The 24547-nt window shown below is 46.5% G+C and overlaps 1 protein-coding gene across 2 annotated transcripts in view; it reads right to left on the bottom strand.

The window, feature by feature from the left end:
* Positions 1–24547, bottom strand: part of bcl9l (bcl9 like) — a 138059-nt gene that overhangs the window by 71224 nt on the left and 42288 nt on the right. For both annotated transcript variants that reach the window (XM_071360301.1, XM_071360303.1), the window contains exon 3: positions 22209–22566. In XM_071360301.1, the coding sequence (XP_071216402.1) occupies positions 22209–22464 (256 nt within the window). In that variant the 5' untranslated portion in view covers positions 22465–22566. The remainder of the gene's footprint in view (positions 1–22208; positions 22567–24547) is intronic.

Genomic DNA, 24547 nt, shown 5'->3' with positions numbered 1-24547 from the left:
GTAACAGTTTACTGCTGCTATAGACAGATGACAGTCCCCTAGACCACTGTTCTGGTAACAGTTTACTGCTGCTATAGACAGATGACAGCCCTCTAGACCACTGTTCTGGTAACAGTTTACTGCTGCTATAGACAGATGACAGCCCTCTAGACCACTGTTCTGGTAACAGTTTACTGCTGCTATAGACAGATGACAGCCCTCTAGACCACTGTTCTGGTAACAGTTTACTGCTGCTATAGACAGATGACAGCCCTCTAGACCTCTGTTCTGGTAACAGTTTACTGCTGCTATAGACAGATGACAGCCCTCTAGACCACTGTTCTGGTAACAGTTTACTGCTGCTATAGACAGATGACAGCCCTCTAGACCACTGTTCTGGTAACAGTTTACTGCTGCTATAGACAGATGACAGCCCTCTAGACCACTGTTCTGGTAACAGTTTACTGCTGCTATAGACAGATGACAGTCCTCTAGACCACTGTTCTGGTAACAGTTTACTGCTGCTATAGACAGATGACAGCCCTCTAGACCACTGTTCTGGTAACAGTTTACTGCTGCTATAGACAGATGACAGCCCTCTAGACCACTGTTCTGGTAACAGTTTACTGCTGCTATAGACAGATGACAGTCCTCTAGACCACTGTTCTGGTAACAGTTTACTGCTGCTATAGACAGATGACAGCCCTCTAGACCACTGTTCTGGTAACAGTTTACTGCTGCTATAGACAGATGACATCCCTCTAGACCACTGTTCTGGTAACAGTTTACTGCTGCTATAGACAGATGACAGCCCTCTAGACCACTGTTCTGGTAACAGTTTACTGCTGCTATAGACAGATGACAGCCCTCTAGACCACTGTTCTGGTAACAGTTTACTGCTGCTATAGACAGATGACAGCCCTCTAGACCACTGTTCTGGTAACAGTTTACTGCTGCTATAGACAGATGACAGCCCTCTAGACCACTGTTCTGGTAACAGTTTACTGCTGCTATAGACAGATGACAGCCCTCTAGACCACTGTTCTGGTAACAGTTTACTGCTGCTATAGACAGATGACAGTCCCCTAGACCACTGTTCTGGTAACAGTTTACTGCTGCTATAGACAGATGACAGTCCCCTAGACCACTGTTTTGGTAACAGTTTACTGCTGCTATAGACAGATGACAGCCCTCTAGACCACTGTTCTGGTAACAGTTTACTGCTGCTATAGACAGATGACAGCCCTCTAGACCACTGTTCTGGTAACAGTTTACTGCTGCTATAGACAGATGACAGCCCTCTAGACCACTGTTCTGGTAACAGTTTACTGCTGCTATAGACAGATGACAGCCCTCTAGACCACTGTTCTGGTAACAGTTTACTGCTGCTATAGACAGATGACAGTCCTCTAGACCTCTGTTCTGGTAACAGTTTACTGCTGCTATAGACAGATGACAGCCCCCTACAGAGACCACTGTTCTGGTAACAGTTTACTGCTGCTATAGACAGATGACAGTCCCCTAGACCACTGTTCTGGTAACAGTTTACTGCTGCTATAGACAGATGACAGTCCCCTAGACCACTGTTCTGGTAACAGTTTACTGCTGCTATAGACAGATGACAGTCCCCTAGACCACTGTTCTGGTAACAGTTTACTGCTGCTATAGACAGATGACAGCCCTCTAGACCACTGTTCTGGTAACAGTTTACTGCTGCTATAGACAGATGACAGCCCTCTAGACCACTGTTCTGGTAACAGTTTACTGCTGCTATAGACAGATGACAGCCCTCTAGACCACTGTTCTGGTAACAGTTTACTGCTGCTATAGACAGATGACAGCCCCCTACAGAGACCACTGTTCTGGTAACAGTTTACTGCTGCTATAGACAGATGACAGTCCCCTAGACCACTGTTCTGGTAACAGTTTACTGCTGCTATAGACAGATGACAGCCCTCTAGACCACTGTTCTGGTAACAGTTTACTGCTGCTATAGACAGATGACAGCCCTCTAGACCACTGTTCTGGTAACAGTTTACTGCTGCTATAGACAGATGACAGCCCTCTAGACCACTGTTCTGGTAACAGTTTACTGCTGCTATAGACAGATGACAGCCCCCTACAGAGACCACTGTTCTGGTAACAGTTTACTGCTGCTATAGACAGATGACAGCCCTCTAGACCACTGTTCTGGTAACAGTTTACTGCTGCTATAGACAGATGACATCCCTCTAGACCACTGTTCTGGTAACAGTTTACTGCTGCTATAGACAGATGACAGCCCTCTAGACCTCTGTTCTGGTAACAGTTTACTGCTGCTATAGACAGATGACAGCCCTCTAGACCACTGTTCTGGTAACAGTTTACTGCTGCTATAGACAGATGACAGCCCTCTAGACCTCTGTTCTGGTAACAGTTTACTGCTGCTATAGACAGATGACAGCCCTCTAGACCACTGTTCTGGTAACTGTTTACTGCTGCTATAGACAGATGACAGTCCCCTAGACCACTGTTCTGGTAACAGTTTACTGCTGCTATAGACAGATGACAGTCCCCTAGACCACTGTTCTGGTAACAGTTTACTGCTGCTATAGACAGATGACAGCCCTCTAGACCACTGTTCTGGTAACAGTTTACTGCTGCTATAGACAGATGACATCCCTCTAGACCACTGTTCTGGTAACAGTTTACTGCTGCTATAGACAGATGACAGTCCTCTAGACCACTGTTCTGGTAACAGTTTACTGCTGCTATAGACAGATGACAGCCCTCTAGACCACTGTTCTGGTAACAGTTTACTGCTGCTATAGACAGATGACAGTCCCCTAGACCACTGTTCTGGTAACAGTTTACTGCTGCTATAGACAGATGACAGCCCTCTAGACCACTGTTCTGGTAACAGTTTACTGCTGCTATAGACAGATGACAGCCCTCTAGACCACTGTTCTGGTAACAGTTTACTGCTGCTATAGACAGATGACAGCCCTCTAGACCACTGTTCTGGTAACAGTTTACTGCTGCTATAGACAGATGACAGCCCTCTAGACCTCTGTTCTGGTAACAGTTTACTGCTGCTATAGACAGATGACAGCCCTCTAGACCACTGTTCTGGTAACAGTTTACTGCTGCTATAGACAGATGACAGCCCTCTAGACCACTGTTCTGGTAACAGTTTACTGCTGCTATAGACAGATGACAGCCCTCTAGACCACTGTTCTGGTAACAGTTTACTGCTGCTATAGACAGATGACAGTCCCCTAGACCACTGTTCTGGTAACAGTTTACTGCTGCTATAGACAGATGACAGTCCTCTAGACCACTGTTCTGGTAACAGTTTACTGCTGCTATAGACAGATGACAGCCCTCTAGACCACTGTTCTGGTAACAGTTTACTGCTGCTATAGACAGATGACAGCCCTCTAGACCACTGTTCTGGTAACAGTTTACTGCTGCTATAGACAGATGACAGTCCTCTAGACCACTGTTCTGGTAACAGTTTACTGCTGCTATAGACAGATGACAGCCCTCTAGACCACTGTTCTGGTAACAGTTTACTGCTGCTATAGACAGATGACATCCCTCTAGACCACTGTTCTGGTAACAGTTTACTGCTGCTATAGACAGATGACAGCCCTCTAGACCACTGTTCTGGTAACAGTTTACTGCTGCTATAGACAGATGACAGCCCTCTAGACCACTGTTCTGGTAACAGTTTACTGCTGCTATAGACAGATGACAGCCCTCTAGACCACTGTTCTGGTAACAGTTTACTGCTGCTATAGACAGATGACAGCCCTCTAGACCACTGTTCTGGTAACAGTTTACTGCTGCTATAGACAGATGACAGCCCTCTAGACCACTGTTCTGGTAACAGTTTACTGCTGCTATAGACAGATGACAGCCCTCTAGACCACTGTTCTGGTAACAGTTTACTGCTGCTATAGACAGATGACAGTCCCCTAGACCACTGTTCTGGTAACAGTTTACTGCTGCTATAGACAGATGACAGTCCCCTAGACCACTGTTTTGGTAACAGTTTACTGCTGCTATAGACAGATGACAGCCCTCTAGACCACTGTTCTGGTAACAGTTTACTGCTGCTATAGACAGATGACAGCCCTCTAGACCACTGTTCTGGTAACAGTTTACTGCTGCTATAGACAGATGACAGCCCTCTAGACCACTGTTCTGGTAACAGTTTACTGCTGCTATAGACAGATGACAGCCCTCTAGACCACTGTTCTGGTAACAGTTTACTGCTGCTATAGACAGATGACAGTCCTCTAGACCTCTGTTCTGGTAACAGTTTACTGCTGCTATAGACAGATGACAGCCCCCTACAGAGACCACTGTTCTGGTAACAGTTTACTGCTGCTATAGACAGATGACAGTCCCCTAGACCACTGTTCTGGTAACAGTTTACTGCTGCTATAGACAGATGACAGTCCCCTAGACCACTGTTCTGGTAACAGTTTACTGCTGCTATAGACAGATGACAGTCCCCTAGACCACTGTTCTGGTAACAGTTTACTGCTGCTATAGACAGATGACAGCCCTCTAGACCACTGTTCTGGTAACAGTTTACTGCTGCTATAGACAGATGACAGTCCCCTAGACCACTGTTCTGGTAACAGTTTACTGCTGCTATAGACAGATGACAGCCCTCTAGACTACTGTTCTGGTAACAGTTTACTGCTGCTATAGACAGATGACAGCCCTCTAGACTACTGTTCTGGTAACAGTTTACTGCTGCTATAGACAGATGACAGTCCTCTAGACCACTGTTCTGGTAACAGTTTACTGCTGCTATAGACAGATGACAGTCCTCTAGACCACTGTTCTGGTAACAGTTTACTGCTGCTATAAACAGATGACAGCCCTCTAGACTACTGTTCTGGTAACAGTTTACTCCTGCTATAGACAGATGACAGCCCTCTAGACTACTGTTCTGGTAACAGTTTACTGCTGCTATAGACAGATGACAGCCCCCTACAGAGACCACTGTTCTGGTAACAGTTTACTGCTGCTATAGACAGATGACAGTCCCCTAGACCACTGTTCTGGTAACAGTTTACTGCTGCTATAGACAGATGACAGCCCTCTAGACCACTGTTCTGGTAACAGTTTACTGCTGCTATAGACAGATGACAGCCCTCTAGACCACTGTTCTGGTAACAGTTTACTGCTGCTATAGACAGATGACAGCCCTCTAGACCTCTGTTCTGGTAACAGTTTACTGCTGCTATAGACAGATGACAGCCCTCTAGACCACTGTTCTGGTAACAGTTTACTGCTGCTATAGACAGATGACAGTCCTCTAGACCACTGTTCTGGTAACAGTTTACTGCTGCTATAGACAGATGACAGTCCCCTAGACCACTGTTCTGGTAACAGTTTACTGCTGCTATAGACAGATGACAGCCCTCTAGACCTCTGTTCTGGTAACAGTTTACTGCTGCTATAGACAGATGACAGCCCTCTAGACCACTGTGCTGGTAACAGTTTACTGCTGCTATAGACAGATGACAGTCCTCTAGACCACTGTTCTGGTAACAGTTTACTGCTGCTATAGACAGATGACAGTCCCCTAGACCACTGTTCTGGTAACAGTTTACTGCTGCTATAGACAGATGACAGCCCTCTAGACCTCTGTTCTGGTAACAGTTTACTGCTGCTATAGACAGATGACATCCCTCTAGACCACTGTTCTGGTAACAGTTTACTGCTGCTATAGACAGATGACAGCCCTCTAGACCACTGTTCTGGTAACAGTTTACTGCTGCTATAGACAGATGACATCCCTCTAGACCACTGTTCTGGTAACAGTTTACTGCTGCTATAGACAGATGACAGCCCTCTAGACCTCTGTTCTGGTAACAGTTTACTGCTGCTATAGACAGATGACATCCCTCTAGACCACTGTTCTGGTAACAGTTTACTGCTGCTATAGACAGATGACAGCCCTCTAGACCACTGTTCTGGTAACAGTTTACTGCTGCTATAGACAGATGACATCCCTCTAGACCACTGTTCTGGTAACAGTTTACTGCTGCTATAGACAGATGACAGCCCTCTAGACCACTGTTCTGGTAACAGTTTACTGCTGCTATAGACAGATGACAGCCCCCTACAGAGACCACTGTTCTGGTAACAGTTTACTGCTGCTATAGACAGATGACAGCCCCCTACAGAGACCACTGTTCTGGTAACAGTTTACTGCTGCTATAGACAGATGACAGTCCCCTAGACCACTGTTCTGGTAAAAGTTTACTGCTGCTATAGACAGATGACAGCCCTCTAGACCACTGTTCTGGTAACAGTTTACTGCTGCTATAGACAGATGACAGCCCTCTAGACCACTGTTCTGGTAACAGTTTACTGCTGCTATAGACAGATGACAGTCCCCTAGACCACTGTTCTGGTAACAGTTTACTGCTGCTATAGACAGATGACAGCCCTCTAGACTACTGCTCTGGTAACAGTTTACTGCTGCTATAGACAGATGACAGTCCCCTAGACCACTGTTCTGGTAACAGTTTACTGCTGCTATAGACAGATGACAGCCCTCTAGACTACTGTTCTGGTAACAGTTTACTGCTGCTATAGACAGATGACAGTCCCCTAGACCACTGTTCTGGTAACAGTTTACTCCTGCTATAGACAGATGACAGCCCTCTAGACTACTGTTCTGGTAACAGTTTACTGCTGCTGTAGACAGATGACAGCCCCCTACAGAGACCACTGTTCTGGTAACAGTTTACTGCTGCTATAGACAGATGACAGCCCTCTAGACCTCTGTTCTGGTAACAGTTTACTGCTGCTATAGACAGATGACAGCCCTCTAGACCTCTGTTCTGGTAACAGTTTACTGCTGCTATAGACAGATGACAGCCCTCTAGACCACTGTTCTGGTAACAGTTTACTGCTGCTATAGACAGATGACAGCCCTCTAGACCACTGTTCTGGTAACAGTTTACTGCTGCTATAGACAGATGACAGCCCTCTAGACCACTGTTCTGGTAACAGTTTACTGCTGCTATAGACAGATGACAGCCCTCTAGACCACTGTTCTGGTAACAGTTTACTGCTGCTATAGACAGATGACAGCCCTCTAGACCACTGTTCTGGTAACAGTTTACTGCTGCTATAGACAGATGACAGCCCTCTAGACCACTGTTCTGGTAACAGTTTACTGCTGCTATAGACAGATGACAGCCCTCTAGACCACTGTTCTGGTAACAGTTTACTGCTGCTATAGACAGATGACAGCCCTCTAGACCACTGTTCTGGTAACAGTTTACTGCTGCTATAGACAGATGACAGCCCCCTACAGAGACCACTGTTCTGGTAACAGTTTACTGCTGCTATAGACAGATGACAGCCCTCTAGACCACTGTTCTGGTAACAGTTTACTGCTGCTATAGACAGATGACAGTCCCCTAGACCACTGTTCTGGTAACAGTTTACTGCTGCTATAGACAGATGACAGCCCTCTAGACCACTGTTCTGGTAACAGTTTACTGCTGCTATAGACAGATGACAGTCCTCTAGACCACTGTTCTGGTAACAGTTTACTGCTGCTATAGACAGATGACAGTCCCCTAGACCACTGTTCTGGTAACAGTTTACTGCTGCTATAGACAGATGACAGTCCCCTAGACCACTGTTCTGGTAACAGTTTACTGCTGCTATAGACAGATGACAGCCCTCTAGACCACTGTTCTGGTAACAGTTTACTGCTGCTATAGACAGATGACAGTCCTCTAGACCACTGTTCTGGTAACAGTTTACTGCTGCTATAGACAGATGACAGCCCTCTAGACCACTGTTCTGGTAACAGTTTACTGCTGCTATAGACAGATGACAGCCCTCTAGACCACTGTTCTGGTAACAGTTTACTGCTGCTATAGACAGATGACAGCCCTCTAGACCTCTGTTCTGGTAACAGTTTACTGCTGCTATAGACAGATGACAGCCCTCTAGACCACTGTTCTGGTAACAGTTTACTGCTGCTATAGACAGATGACAGCCCTCTAGACCACTGTTCTGGTAACAGTTTACTGCTGCTATAGACAGATGACAGCCCTCTAGACCACTGTTCTGGTAACAGTTTACTGCTGCTATAGACAGATGACAGCCCTCTAGACCACTGTTCTGGTAACAGTTTACTGCTGCTATAGACAGATGACAGTCCCCTAGACCACTGTTCTGGTAACAGTTTACTGCTGCTATAGACAGATGACAGTCCTCTAGACCACTGTTCTGGTAACAGTTTACTGCTGCTATAGACAGATGACAGCCCTCTAGACCACTGTTCTGGTAACAGTTTACTGCTGCTATAGACAGATGACAGCCCTCTAGACCACTGTTCTGGTAACAGTTTACTGCTGCTATAGACAGATGACAGTCCTCTAGACCACTGTTCTGGTAACAGTTTACTGCTGCTATAGACAGATGACAGCCCTCTAGACCACTGTTCTGGTAACAGTTTACTGCTGCTATAGACAGATGACATCCCTCTAGACCACTGTTCTGGTAACAGTTTACTGCTGCTATAGACAGATGACAGCCCTCTAGACCACTGTTCTGGTAACAGTTTACTGCTGCTATAGACAGATGACAGCCCTCTAGACCACTGTTCTGGTAACAGTTTACTGCTGCTATAGACAGATGACAGCCCTCTAGACCACTGTTCTGGTAACAGTTTACTGCTGCTATAGACAGATGACAGCCCTCTAGACCACTGTTCTGGTAACAGTTTACTGCTGCTATAGACAGATGACAGCCCTCTAGACCACTGTTCTGGTAACAGTTTACTGCTGCTATAGACAGATGACAGTCCCCTAGACCACTGTTCTGGTAACAGTTTACTGCTGCTATAGACAGATGACAGTCCCCTAGACCACTGTTTTGGTAACAGTTTACTGCTGCTATAGACAGATGACAGCCCTCTAGACCACTGTTCTGGTAACAGTTTACTGCTGCTATAGACAGATGACAGCCCTCTAGACCACTGTTCTGGTAACAGTTTACTGCTGCTATAGACAGATGACAGCCCTCTAGACCACTGTTCTGGTAACAGTTTACTGCTGCTATAGACAGATGACAGCCCTCTAGACCACTGTTCTGGTAACAGTTTACTGCTGCTATAGACAGATGACAGTCCTCTAGACCTCTGTTCTGGTAACAGTTTACTGCTGCTATAGACAGATGACAGCCCCCTACAGAGACCACTGTTCTGGTAACAGTTTACTGCTGCTATAGACAGATGACAGTCCCCTAGACCACTGTTCTGGTAACAGTTTACTGCTGCTATAGACAGATGACAGTCCCCTAGACCACTGTTCTGGTAACAGTTTACTGCTGCTATAGACAGATGACAGTCCCCTAGACCACTGTTCTGGTAACAGTTTACTGCTGCTATAGACAGATGACAGCCCTCTAGACCACTGTTCTGGTAACAGTTTACTGCTGCTATAGACAGATGACAGTCCCCTAGACCACTGTTCTGGTAACAGTTTACTGCTGCTATAGACAGATGACAGCCCTCTAGACTACTGTTCTGGTAACAGTTTACTGCTGCTATAGACAGATGACAGCCCTCTAGACTACTGTTCTGGTAACAGTTTACTGCTGCTATAGACAGATGACAGTCCTCTAGACCACTGTTCTGGTAACAGTTTACTGCTGCTATAGACAGATGACAGTCCTCTAGACCACTGTTCTGGTAACAGTTTACTGCTGCTATAAACAGATGACAGCCCTCTAGACTACTGTTCTGGTAACAGTTTACTCCTGCTATAGACAGATGACAGCCCTCTAGACTACTGTTCTGGTAACAGTTTACTGCTGCTATAGACAGATGACAGCCCCCTACAGAGACCACTGTTCTGGTAACAGTTTACTGCTGCTATAGACAGATGACAGCCCTCTAGACCTCTGTTCTGGTAACAGTTTACTGCTGCTATAGACAGATGACAGCCCTCTAGACCACTGTTCTGGTAACAGTTTACTGCTGCTATAGACAGATGACAGTCCTCTAGACCACTGTTCTGGTAACAGTTTACTGCTGCTATAGACAGATGACAGCCCTCTAGACCACTGTTCTGGTAACAGTTTACTGCTGCTATAGACAGATGACAGCCCTCTAGACCACTGTTCTGGTAACAGTTTACTGCTGCTATAGACAGATGACAGTCCCCTAGACCACTGTTCTGGTAACAGTTTACTGCTGCTATAGACAGATGACAGTCCCCTAGACCACTGTTTTGGTAACAGTTTACTGCTGCTATAGACAGATGACAGCCCTCTAGACCACTGTTCTGGTAACAGTTTACTGCTGCTATAGACAGATGACAGCCCTCTAGACCACTGTTCTGGTAACAGTTTACTGCTGCTATAGACAGATGACAGCCCTCTAGACCACTGTTCTGGTAACAGTTTACTGCTGCTATAGACAGATGACAGCCCTCTAGACCACTGTTCTGGTAACAGTTTACTGCTGCTATAGACAGATGACAGTCCTCTAGACCTCTGTTCTGGTAACAGTTTACTGCTGCTATAGACAGATGACAGCCCCCTACAGAGACCACTGTTCTGGTAACAGTTTACTGCTGCTATAGACAGATGACAGTCCCCTAGACCACTGTTCTGGTAACAGTTTACTGCTGCTATAGACAGATGACAGTCCCCTAGACCACTGTTCTGGTAACAGTTTACTGCTGCTATAGACAGATGACAGTCCCCTAGACCACTGTTCTGGTAACAGTTTACTGCTGCTATAGACAGATGACAGCCCTCTAGACCACTGTTCTGGTAACAGTTTACTGCTGCTATAGACAGATGACAGTCCCCTAGACCACTGTTCTGGTAACAGTTTACTGCTGCTATAGACAGATGACAGCCCTCTAGACTACTGTTCTGGTAACAGTTTACTGCTGCTATAGACAGATGACAGCCCTCTAGACTACTGTTCTGGTAACAGTTTACTGCTGCTATAGACAGATGACAGTCCTCTAGACCACTGTTCTGGTAACAGTTTACTGCTGCTATAGACAGATGACAGTCCTCTAGACCACTGTTCTGGTAACAGTTTACTGCTGCTATAAACAGATGACAGCCCTCTAGACTACTGTTCTGGTAACAGTTTACTCCTGCTATAGACAGATGACAGCCCTCTAGACTACTGTTCTGGTAACAGTTTACTGCTGCTATAGACAGATGACAGCCCCCTACAGAGACCACTGTTCTGGTAACAGTTTACTGCTGCTATAGACAGATGACAGCCCTCTAGACCTCTGTTCTGGTAACAGTTTACTGCTGCTATAGACAGATGACAGCCCTCTAGACCACTGTTCTGGTAACAGTTTACTGCTGCTATAGACAGATGACAGTCCTCTAGACCACTGTTCTGGTAACAGTTTACTGCTGCTATAGACAGATGACAGTCCCCTAGACCACTGTTCTGGTAACAGTTTACTGCTGCTATAGACAGATGACAGCCCTCTAGACCTCTGTTCTGGTAACAGTTTACTGCTGCTATAGACAGATGACAGCCCTCTAGACCACTGTGCTGGTAACAGTTTACTGCTGCTATAGACAGATGACAGTCCTCTAGACCACTGTTCTGGTAACAGTTTACTGCTGCTATAGACAGATGACAGTCCCCTAGACCACTGTTCTGGTAACAGTTTACTGCTGCTATAGACAGATGACAGCCCTCTAGACCTCTGTTCTGGTAACAGTTTACTGCTGCTATAGACAGATGACATCCCTCTAGACCACTGTTCTGGTAACAGTTTACTGCTGCTATAGACAGATGACAGCCCTCTAGACCACTGTTCTGGTAACAGTTTACTGCTGCTATAGACAGATGACATCCCTCTAGACCACTGTTCTGGTAACAGTTTACTGCTGCTATAGACAGATGACAGCCCTCTAGACCTCTGTTCTGGTAACAGTTTACTGCTGCTATAGACAGATGACATCCCTCTAGACCACTGTTCTGGTAACAGTTTACTGCTGCTATAGACAGATGACAGCCCTCTAGACCACTGTTCTGGTAACAGTTTACTGCTGCTATAGACAGATGACATCCCTCTAGACCACTGTTCTGGTAACAGTTTACTGCTGCTATAGACAGATGACAGCCCTCTAGACCACTGTTCTGGTAACAGTTTACTGCTGCTATAGACAGATGACAGCCCCCTACAGAGACCACTGTTCTGGTAACAGTTTACTGCTGCTATAGACAGATGACAGCCCCCTACAGAGACCACTGTTCTGGTAACAGTTTACTGCTGCTATAGACAGATGACAGTCCCCTAGACCACTGTTCTGGTAAAAGTTTACTGCTGCTATAGACAGATGACAGCCCTCTAGACCACTGTTCTGGTAACAGTTTACTGCTGCTATAGACAGATGACAGCCCTCTAGACCACTGTTCTGGTAACAGTTTACTGCTGCTATAGACAGATGACAGTCCCCTAGACCACTGTTCTGGTAACAGTTTACTGCTGCTATAGACAGATGACAGCCCTCTAGACTACTGCTCTGGTAACAGTTTACTGCTGCTATAGACAGATGACAGTCCCCTAGACCACTGTTCTGGTAACAGTTTACTGCTGCTATAGACAGATGACAGCCCTCTAGACTACTGTTCTGGTAACAGTTTACTGCTGCTATAGACAGATGACAGTCCCCTAGACCACTGTTCTGGTAACAGTTTACTCCTGCTATAGACAGATGACAGCCCTCTAGACTACTGTTCTGGTAACAGTTTACTGCTGCTGTAGACAGATGACAGCCCCCTACAGAGACCACTGTTCTGGTAACAGTTTACTGCTGCTATAGACAGATGACAGCCCTCTAGACCTCTGTTCTGGTAACAGTTTACTGCTGCTATAGACAGATGACAGCCCTCTAGACCTCTGTTCTGGTAACAGTTTACTGCTGCTATAGACAGATGACAGCCCTCTAGACCACTGTTCTGGTAACAGTTTACTGCTGCTATAGACAGATGACAGCCCTCTAGACCACTGTTCTGGTAACAGTTTACTGCTGCTATAGACAGATGACAGCCCTCTAGACCACTGTTCTGGTAACAGTTTACTGCTGCTATAGACAGATGACAGCCCTCTAGACCTCTGTTCTGGTAACAGTTTACTGCTGCTATAGACAGATGACAGCCCTCTAGACCACTGTTCTGGTAACAGTTTACTGCTGCTATAGACAGATGACAGTCCTCTAGACCACTGTTCTGGTAACAGTTTACTGCTGCTATAGACAGATGACAGCCCTCTAGACCACTGTTCTGGTAACAGTTTACTGCTGCTATAGACAGATGACAGCCCTCTAGACCACTGTTCTGGTAACAGTTTACTGCTGCTATAGACAGATGACAGCCCCCTACAGAGACCACTGTTCTGGTAACAGTTTACTGCTGCTATAGACAGATGACAGCCCTCTAGACCACTGTTCTGGTAACAGTTTACTGCTGCTATAGACAGATGACAGCCCTCTAGACCACTGTTCTGGTAACAGTTTACTGCTGCTATAGACAGATGACAGCCCTCTAGACCACTGTTCTGGTAACAGTTTACTGCTGCTATAGACAGATGACAGTCCCCTAGACCACTGTTCTGGTAACAGTTTACTGCTGCTATAGACAGATGACAGTCCTCTAGACCACTGTTCTGGTAACAGTTTACTGCTGCTATAGACAGATGACAGCCCTCTAGACCACTGTTCTGGTAACAGTTTACTGCTGCTATAGACAGATGACAGCCCTCTAGACCACTGTTCTGGTAACAGTTTACTGCTGCTATAGACAGATGACAGCCCTCTAGACCACTGTTCTGGTAACAGTTTACTGCTGCTATAGACAGATGACAGTCCCCTAGACCACTGTTCTGGTAACAGTTTACTGCTGCTATAGACAGATGACAGTCCCCTAGACCACTGTTTTGGTAACAGTTTACTGCTGCTATAGACAGATGACAGCCCTCTAGACCACTGTTCTGGTAACAGTTTACTGCTGCTATAGACAGATGACAGCCCTCTAGACCACTGTTCTGGTAACAGTTTACTGCTGCTATAGACAGATGACAGCCCTCTAGACCACTGTTCTGGTAACAGTTTACTGCTGCTATAGACAGATGACAGCCCTCTAGACCACTGTTCTGGTAACAGTTTACTGCTGCTATAGACAGATGACAGTCCTCTAGACCTCTGTTCTGGTAACAGTTTACTGCTGCTATAGACAGATGACAGCCCCCTACAGAGACCACTGTTCTGGTAACAGTTTACTGCTGCTATAGACAGATGACAGTCCCCTAGACCACTGTTCTGGTAACAGTTTACTGCTGCTATAGACAGATGACAGTCCCCTAGACCACTGTTCTGGTAACAGTTTACTGCTGCTATAGACAGATGACAGTCCCCTAGACCACTGTTCTGGTAACAGTTTACTGCTGCTATAGACAGATGACAGCCCTCTAGACCACTGTTCTGGTAACAGTTTACTGCTGCTATAGACAGATGACAGTCCCCTAGACCACTGTTCTGGTAACAGTTTACTGCTGCTATAGACAGATGACAGCCCTCTAGACTACTGTTCTGGTAACAGTTTACTGCTGCTATAGACAGATGACAGCCCTCTAGACTACTGTTCTGGTAACAGTTTACTGCTGCTATAGACAGATGACAGTCCTCTAGACCACTGTTCTGGTAACAGTTTACTGCTGCTATAGACAGATGACAGTCCTCTAGACCACTGTTCTGGTAACAGTTTACTGCTGCTATAAACAGATGACAGCCCTCTAGACTACTGTTCTGGTAACAGTTTACTCCTGCTATAGACAGATGACAGCCCTCTAGACCTCTGTTCTGGTAACAGTTTACTGCTGCTATAGACAGATGACAGCCCTCTAGACCACTGTTCTGGTAACAGTTTACTGCTGCTATAGACAGATGACAGTCCTCTAGACCACTGTTCTGGTAACAGTTTACTGCTGCTATAGACAGATGACAGTCCCCTAGACCACTGTTCTGGTAACAGTTTACTGCTGCTATAGACAGATGACAGCCCTCTAGACCTCTGTTCTGGTAACAGTTTACTGCTGCTATAGACAGATGACAGCCCTCTAGACCACTGTGCTGGTAACAGTTTACTGCTGCTATAGACAGATGACAGTCCTCTAGACCACTGTTCTGGTAACAGTTTACTGCTGCTATAGACAGATGACAGTCCCCTAGACCACTGTTCTGGTAACAGTTTACTGCTGCTATAGACAGATGACAGCCCTCTAGACCTCTGTTCTGGTAACAGTTTACTGCTGCTATAGACAGATGACATCCCTCTAGACCACTGTTCTGGTAACAGTTTACTGCTGCTATAGACAGATGACAGCCCTCTAGACCACTGTTCTGGTAACAGTTTACTGCTGCTATAGACAGATGACATCCCTCTAGACCACTGTTCTGGTAACAGTTTACTGCTGCTATAGACAGATGACAGCCCTCTAGACCTCTGTTCTGGTAACAGTTTACTGCTGCTATAGACAGATGACATCCCTCTAGACCACTGTTCTGGTAACAGTTTACTGCTGCTATAGACAGATGACAGCCCTCTAGACCACTGTTCTGGTAACAGTTTACTGCTGCTATAGACAGATGACATCCCTCTAGACCACTGTTCTGGTAACAGTTTACTGCTGCTATAGACAGATGACAGCCCTCTAGACCACTGTTCTGGTAACAGTTTACTGCTGCTATAGACAGATGACAGCCCCCTACAGAGACCACTGTTCTGGTAACAGTTTACTGCTGCTATAGACAGATGACAGCCCCCTACAGAGACCACTGTTCTGGTAACAGTTTACTGCTGCTATAGACAGATGACAGTCCCCTAGACCACTGTTCTGGTAAAAGTTTACTGCTGCTATAGACAGATGACAGCCCTCTAGACCACTGTTCTGGTAACAGTTTACTGCTGCTATAGACAGATGACAGCCCTCTAGACCACTGTTCTGGTAACAGTTTACTGCTGCTATAGACAGATGACAGTCCCCTAGACCACTGTTCTGGTAACAGTTTACTGCTGCTATAGACAGATGACAGCCCTCTAGACTACTGCTCTGGTAACAGTTTACTGCTGCTATAGACAGATGACAGTCCCCTAGACCACTGTTCTGGTAACAGTTTACTGCTGCTATAGACAGATGACAGCCCTCTAGACTACTGTTCTGGTAACAGTTTACTGCTGCTATAGACAGATGACAGTCCCCTAGACCACTGTTCTGGTAACAGTTTACTCCTGCTATAGACAGATGACAGCCCTCTAGACTACTGTTCTGGTAACAGTTTACTGCTGCTGTAGACAGATGACAGCCCTCTAGACCTCTGTTCTGGTAACAGTTTACTGCTGCTATAGACAGATGACAGCCCTCTAGACCTCTGTTCTGGTAACAGTTTACTGCTGCTATAGACAGATGACAGCCCTCTAGACCTCTGTTCTGGTAACAGTTTACTGCTGCTATAGACAGATGACAGCCCTCTAGACCACTGTTCTGGTAACAGTTTACTGCTGCTATAGACAGATGACAGCCCTCTAGACCACTGTTCTGGTAACAGTTTACTGCTGCTATAGACAGATGACAGCCCTCTAGACCACTGTTCTGGTAACAGTTTACTGCTGCTATAGACAGATGACAGCCCTCTAGACCACTGTTCTGGTAACAGTTTACTGCTGCTATAGACAGATGACAGCCCTCTAGACCACTGTTCTGGTAACAGTTTACTGCTGCTATAGACAGATGACAGCCCCCTACAGAGACCACTGTTCTGGTAACAGTTTACTGCTGCTATAGACAGATGACAGCCCTCTAGACCACTGTTCTGGTAACAGTTTACTGCTGCTATAGACAGATGACAGCCCTCTAGACCACTGTTCTGGTAACAGTTTACTGCTGCTATAGACAGATGACAGCCCTCTAGACCACTGTTCTGGTAACAGTTTACTGCTGCTATAGACAGATGACAGTCCCCTAGACCACTGTTCTGGTAACAGTTTACTGCTGCTATAGACAGATGACAGTCCTCTAGACCACTGTTCTGGTAACAGTTTACTGCTGCTATAGACAGATGACAGCCCTCTAGACCACTGTTCTGGTAACAGTTTACTGCTGCTATAGACAGATGACAGCCCTCTAGACCACTGTTCTGGTAACAGTTTACTGCTGCTATAGACAGATGACAGCCCTCTAGACCACTGTTCTGGTAACAGTTTACTGCTGCTATAGACAGATGACAGTCCCCTAGACCACTGTTCTGGTAACAGTTTACTGCTGCTATAGACAGATGACAGCCCTCTAGACCTCTGTTCTGGTAACAGTTTACTGCTGCTATAGACAGATGACATCCCTCTAGACCACTGTTCTGGTAACAGTTTACTGCTGCTATAGACAGATGACAGCCCTCTAGACCACTGTTCTGGTAACAGTTTACTGCTGCTATAGACAGATGACATCCCTCTAGACCACTGTTCTGGTAACAGTTTACTGCTGCTATAGACAGATGACAGCCCTCTAGACCACTGTTCTGGTAACAGTTTACTGCTGCTATAGACAGATGACAGCCCCCTACAGAGACCACTGTTCTGGTAACAGTTTACTGCTGCTATAGACAGATGACATCCCTCTAGACCACTGTTCTGGTAACAGTTTACTGCTGCTATAGACAGATGACAGTCCCCTAGACCACTGTTCTGGTAACAGTTTACTGCTGCTATAGACAGATGACAGCCCCCTACAGAGACCACTGTTCTGGTAACAGTTTACTGCTGCTATAGACAGATGACAGCCCTCTAGACCACTGTTCTGGTAACAGTTTACTGCTGCTATAGACAGATGACAGCCCTCTAGACCACTGTTCTGGTAACAGTTTACTGCTGCTATAGACAGATGACAGCCCTCTAGACCACTGTTCTGGTAACAGTTTACTGCTGCTATAGACAGATGACAGCCCTCTAGACCACTGTTCTGGTAACAGTTTACTGCTGCTATAGACAGATGACAGCCCTCTAGACCACTGTTCTGGTAACAGTTTACTGCTGCTATAGACAGATGACAGCCCTCTAGACCTCTGTTCTGGTAACAGTTTACTGCTGCTATAGACAGATGACAGTCCCCTAGACCACTGTTCTGGTAACAGTTTACTGCTGCTATAGACAGATGACAGCCCTCTAGACCACTGTTCTGGTAACAGTTTACTGCTGCTATAGACAGATGACAGCCCTCTAGACCACTGTTCTGGTAACAGTTTACTGCTGCTATAGACAGATGACAGCCCTCTAGACCACTGTTCTGGTAACAGTTTACTGCTGCTATAGACAGATGACAGCCCTCTAGACCACTGTTCTGGTAACAGTTTACTGCTGCTATAGACAGATGACAGCCCTCTAGACCACTGTTCTGGTAACAGTTTACTGCTGCTATAGACAGATGACAGCCCTCTAGACCACTGTTCTGGTAACAGTTTACTGCTGCTATAGACAGATGACAGTCCCCTAGACCACTGTTCTGGTAACAGTTTACTGCTGCTATAGACAGATGACAGCCCTCTAGACCACTGTTCTGGTAACAGTTTACTGCTGCTATAGACAGATGACAGCCCTCTAGACCTCTGTTCTGGTAACAGTTTACTGCTGCTATAGACAGATGACAGCCCTCTAGACCACTGTTCTGGTAACAGTTTACTGCTGCTATAGACAGATGACAGTCCCCTAGACCACTGTTCTGGTAACAGTTTACTGCTGCTATAGACAGATGACAGACCCCTAGACCACTGTTCTGGTAACAGTTTACTGCTGCTATAGACAGATGACAGCCCTCTAGACCACTGTTCTGGTAACAGTTTACTGCTGCTATAGACAGATGACAGCCCTCTAGACCACTGTTCTGGTAACAGTTTACTGCTGCTATAGACAGATGACAGCCCTCTAGACCACTGTTCTGGTAACAGTTTACTGCTGCTATAGACAGATGACAGCCCTCTAGACCACTGTTCTGGTAACAGTTTACTGCTGCTATAGACAGATGACATCCCTCTAGACCACTGTTCTGGTAACAGTTTACTGCTGCTATAGACAGATGACAGCCCTCTAGACCACTGTTCTGGTAACAGTTTACTGCTGCTATAGACAGATGACAGCCCTCTAGACCACTGTTCTGGTAACAGTTTACTGCTGCTATAGACAGATGACAGCCCCCTACAGAGACCTCTGTTCTGGTAACAGTTTACTGCTGCTATAGACAGATGACAGCCCTCTAGACCACTGTTCTGGTAACAGTTTACTGCTGCTATAGACAGATGACAGCCCTCTAGACCACTGTTCTGGTAACAGTTTACTGCTGCTATAGACAGATGACAGCCCTCTAGACCTCTGTTCTGGTAACAGTTTACTGCTGCTATAGACAGATGACAGTCCCCTAGACCACTGTTCTGGTAACAGTTTACTGCTGCTATAGACAGATGACAGCCCTCTAGACCACTGTTCTGGTAACAGTTTACTGCTGCTATAGACAGATGACAGCCCTCTAGACCACTGTTCTGGTAACAGTTTACTGCTGCTATAGACAGATGACAGCCCTCTAGACCACTGTTCTGGTAACAGTTTACTGCTGCTATAGACAGATGACAGCCCTCTAGATCACTGTTCTGGTAACAGTTTACTGCTGCTATAGACAGATGACAGCCCTCTAGACCACTGTTCTGGTAACAGTTTACTGCTGCTATAGACAGATGACAGCCCTCTAGACCACTGTTCTGGTAACAGTTTACTGCTGCTATAGACAGATGACAGCCCTCTAGACCACTGTTCTGGTAACAGTTTACTGCTGCTATAGACAGATGACATCCCTCTAGACCACTGTTCTGGTAACAGTTTACTGCTGCTATAGACAGATGACAGCCCTCTAGACCACTGTTCTGGTAACAGTTTACTGCTGCTATAGACAGATGACAGCCCTCTAGACCACTGTTCTGGTAACAGTTTACTGCTGCTATAGACAGATGACAGCCCTCTAGACTACTGTTCTGGTAACAGTTTACTGCTGCTATAGACAGATGACAGCCCTCTAGACCACTGTTCTGGTAACAGTTTACTGCTGCTATAGACAGATGACATCCCTCTAGACCACTGTTCTGGTAACAGTTTACTGCTGCTATAGACAGATGACATCCCTCTAGACCACTGTTCTGGTAACAGTTTACTGCTGCTATAGACAGATGACAGCCCTCTAGACCACTGTTCTGGTAACAGTTTACTGCTGCTATAGACAGATGACATCCCTCTAGACCACTGTTCTGGTAACAGTTTACTGCTGCTATAGACAGATGACAGCCCTCTAGACCACTGTTCTGGTAACAGTTTACTGCTGCTATAGACAGATGACATCCCTCTAGACCACTGTTCTGGTAACAGTTTACTGCTGCTATAGACAGATGACAGCCCTCTAGACCTCTGTTCTGGTAACAGTTTACTGCTGCTATAGACAGATGACAGCCCTCTAGACCACTGTTCTGGTAACAGTTTACTGCTGCTATAGACAGATGACAGCCCTCTAGACCACTGTTCTGGTAACAGTTTACTGCTGCTATAGACAGATGACATCCCTCTAGACCACTGTTCTGGTAACAGTTTACTGCTGCTATAGACAGATGACAGCCCTCTAGATCACTGTTCTGGTAACAGTTTACTGCTGCTATAGACAGATGACAGCCCCCTAGACCACTGTTCTGGTAACAGTTTACTGCTGCTATAGACAGATGACATCCCTCTAGACCACTGTTCTGGTAACAGTTTACTGCTGCTATAGACAGATGACAGTCCCCTAGACCACTGTTCTGGTAACAGTTTACTGCTGCTATAGACAGATGACAGTCCTCTAGACCACTGTTCTGGTAACAGTTTACTGCTGCTATAGACAGATGACAGCCCTCTAGACCACTGTTCTGGTAACAGTTTACTGCTGCTATAGACAGATGACAGCCCTCTAGACCACTGTTCTGGTAACAGTTTACTGCTGCTATAGACAGATGACAGCCCTCTAGACCTCTGTTCTGGTAACAGTTTACTGCTGCTATAGACAGATGACAGTCCTCTAGACCACTGTTCTGGTAACAGTTTACTGCTGCTATAGACAGATGACAGTCCCCTAGACCACTGTTCTGGTAGACTTCCTGTGTCTCTCTCTGGTCAAATCTGTTAGACTTCCTGTGTCTCTCTCTGGTCAAATCTGTTAGACTTCCTGTGTCTCTCTCTGGTCAGATCTGTTAGACTTCCTGTGTCTCTCTCTGGTCAGATCTGTTAGACTTCCTGTGTCTCTCTCTGGTCAGATCTGTTAGACTTCCTGTGTCTCTCTCTGGTCAGATCTGTTAGACTTCCTGTGTCTCTCTCTGGTCAGATCTGTTAGACTTCCTGTGTCTCTCTCTGGTCAGATCTGTTAGACTTCCTGTGTCTCTCTATGGTCAGATCTGTTAGACTTCCTGTGTCTCTCTCTGGTCAGATCTGTTAGACTGCCTGTGTCTCTCTATGGTCAGATCTGTTAGACTTCCTGTGTCTCTCTATGGTCAGATCTGTTAGACTTCCTGTGTCTCTCTCTGGTCAGATCTGTTAGACTGCCTGTGTCTCTCTCTGGTCAGATCTGTTAGACTTCCTGTGTCTCTCTCTGGTCAGATCTGTTAGACTGCCTGTGTCTCTCTCTGGTCAGATCTGCACCAGAAATACTAGATTAGCTACCTACACCACCCACAGCAGGAAACATGTGCATGTGTGTCTGTGTGTGTGTGTGCATGTATATTGTGTGGGATGTGTGTGTGATTTTGTGTGTGTGTATGTGTGTGTGTATTGTGTGGGATGTGTGTGTGTGTGTGATTTTGTGTATGTGTGTGTGTGTGTGTGTGTGTGTGTGTGTGTGTGTGTGTGTGTGTGTGTGTGTGTGTGTGTGTGTGTGTGTGTGTGTGTGTGTGTGTGTGTGTGACGGTGTGCACAAAATATCTTGTTTTCCCTCACACTGAAATGCCCTGACCTTTCTGTTAGGCGTCAGAATTTCCTCTGCCTTCTGATGGTAGCCTACAGCTGCAATGTGACGTTAGTGTGTGTGTGTGTGTGTGTGTGTGTGTGTGTGTGTGTGTGTGTGTGTGTGTGTGTGTGTGTGGTAATACCCTACCTTTGGCGTCAGGCTCCTGCACAGGGGTGATAGTGTCTCTCTGTTCTCCAGAGTCCATGGACACACTTCTCTCTCTCTTCGTCTTCATCATCCCCCCAACGCCACTCACCGATTGGCTGACAGCCTTCAGGCCAGGGTTGCCCGCCCCCAGGCCCTTATTGGCCCCCTCCTGCTGCTGGGTCACATTGGAGAGCTGGGATTGGCTGTCGCTGCTCACTTGCTTGCCATGATTGGTCAGCTTATTGTCGGGGTGCATTTGAACGGCTGGCAAGTGAGGTGTGGGTCTGGGGTAGGGGCACAGACGATGTGGTGTCCGTCCGTCTGTTTGAGGGAGTCACACTGCTGCTTGCCTACACAGCTGATGAGACGGAGAAGAAAACAGCCTGTAAATAACAGCCTCGGAACTAACAGCCTCGGAACTAACAGCCTCGGAACTAACAGCCTCGGAACTAACAGCCTCGGAACGAACAGCCTCGGGAACTAACAGCCTCGGAACTAACAGCCTCGGAACTAACAGCCTCGGAACTAACAGCCTCGGAACTAACAGCCTCGGGAACTAACAGCCTCGGAACTAACAGCCTCGGAACTAACAGCCTCGGAACTAACAGCCTCGGAACTAACATCCTCGGAACTAACAGCTTCGGAACTAACATCCTCGGAACTAACATCCTCGGAACTAACATCCTCGGAACTAACAGCCTCGGAACTAACAGCCTCGGAACTAACATCGTCTCGGAACTAACAGCCTCGGAACTAACAGCCTCGGAACTAACAGCCTCGGAACTAACATCCTCGGAACTAACAGCTTCGGAACTAACATCCTCGGAACTAACATCCTCGGAACTAACAGCCTCGGAACTAACATCCTCGGAACTAACATCCTCGGAACTAACATCCTCGGAACTAACAGCCTCGGAACTAACAGCCTCGGAACTAACAGCCTCGGAACTAACAGCCTCGGAACTAACAGCCTCGGAACTAACAGCCTCGGAACTAACAGCCTCGGAACTAACATCCTCGGAACTAACATCCTCGGAACTAACAGCCTCGGAACTAACAGCCTCGGAACTAACAGCCTCGGAACTAACATCGTCTCGGAACTAACAGCCTCGGAACTAACATCCTCGGAACTAACAGCTTCGGAACTAACATCCTCGGAACTAACATCCTCGGAACTAACATCCTCGGAACTAACAGCCTCGGAACTAACATCCTCGGAACTAACATCCTCGGAACTAACAGCCTCGGAACTAACAGCCTCGGAACTAACATCCTCGGAACTAACAGCCTCAGAACTAACATCCTCGGAACTAACATCCTCGGAACTAACATCCTCGGAACTAACAGCCTCGGAACTAACATCCTCGGAACTAACAGCCTCGGAACTAACATCCTCGGAACTAACAGTCTCGGAACTAACATCCTCGGAACTAACATCCTCGGAACTAACATCCTCGGAACTAACATCCTCGGGAACTAACAGCCTCGGAACTAACAGTCTCGGAACTAACAGCCTCAGAACTAACATCCTCGGAACTAACATCCTCGGAACTAACATCCTCGGAACTAACAGCCTCAGAACTAACATCCTCGGAACTAACATCCTCGGAACTAACAGCCTCGGAACTAACATCCTCGGAACTAACAGCCTCAGAACTAACATCCTCGGAACTAACAGTCTCGGAACTAACATCCTCGGAACTAACATCCTCGGAACTAACATCCTCGGAACTAACAGCCTCGGAACTAACAGTCTCGGAACTAACAGCCTCAGAACTAACATCCTCGGAACTAACAGCCTCGGAACTAACAGCCTCGGAACTAACAGCCTCGGAACTAACAGCTTCGGAACTAACATCCTCGGAACTAACAGCCTCGGAACTAACAGTCTCGGAACTAACAGTCTCGGAACTAACAGTCTCGGAACTAACAGCCTCGGAACTAACAGCTTCGGAACTAACATCCTCGGAACTAACAGTCTCGGAACTAACAGCCTCGGAACTAACAGCCTCGGAACTAACAGCCTCGGAACTAACAGTCTCGGAACTAACAGCCTCGGAACTAACAGCCTCGGAACTAACAGCCTCGGAACTAACAGCCTCGGAACTAACATCCTCGGAACTAACAGTCTCGGAACTAACATCCTCGGAACTAACATCCTCGGAACTAACATCCTCGGAACTAACAGCCTCGGAACTAACAGCCTCAGAACTAACATCCTCGGAACTAACATCCTCGGAACTAACAGCCTCAGAACTAACATCCTCGGAACTAACATCCTCGGAACTAACAGCCTCAGAACTAACAGTCTCGGAACTAACAGTCTCGGAACTAACATC

The sequence above is a fragment of the Salvelinus alpinus genome, chromosome 22 (assembly GCF_045679555.1).
Source record: "Salvelinus alpinus chromosome 22, SLU_Salpinus.1, whole genome shotgun sequence".
Classification (NCBI taxonomy): Eukaryota; Metazoa; Chordata; class Actinopteri; order Salmoniformes; family Salmonidae; genus Salvelinus; species Salvelinus alpinus.
Note: the sequence above shows the minus strand (reverse complement) of the source record. Positions and strands in the feature narration are given on the sequence as shown.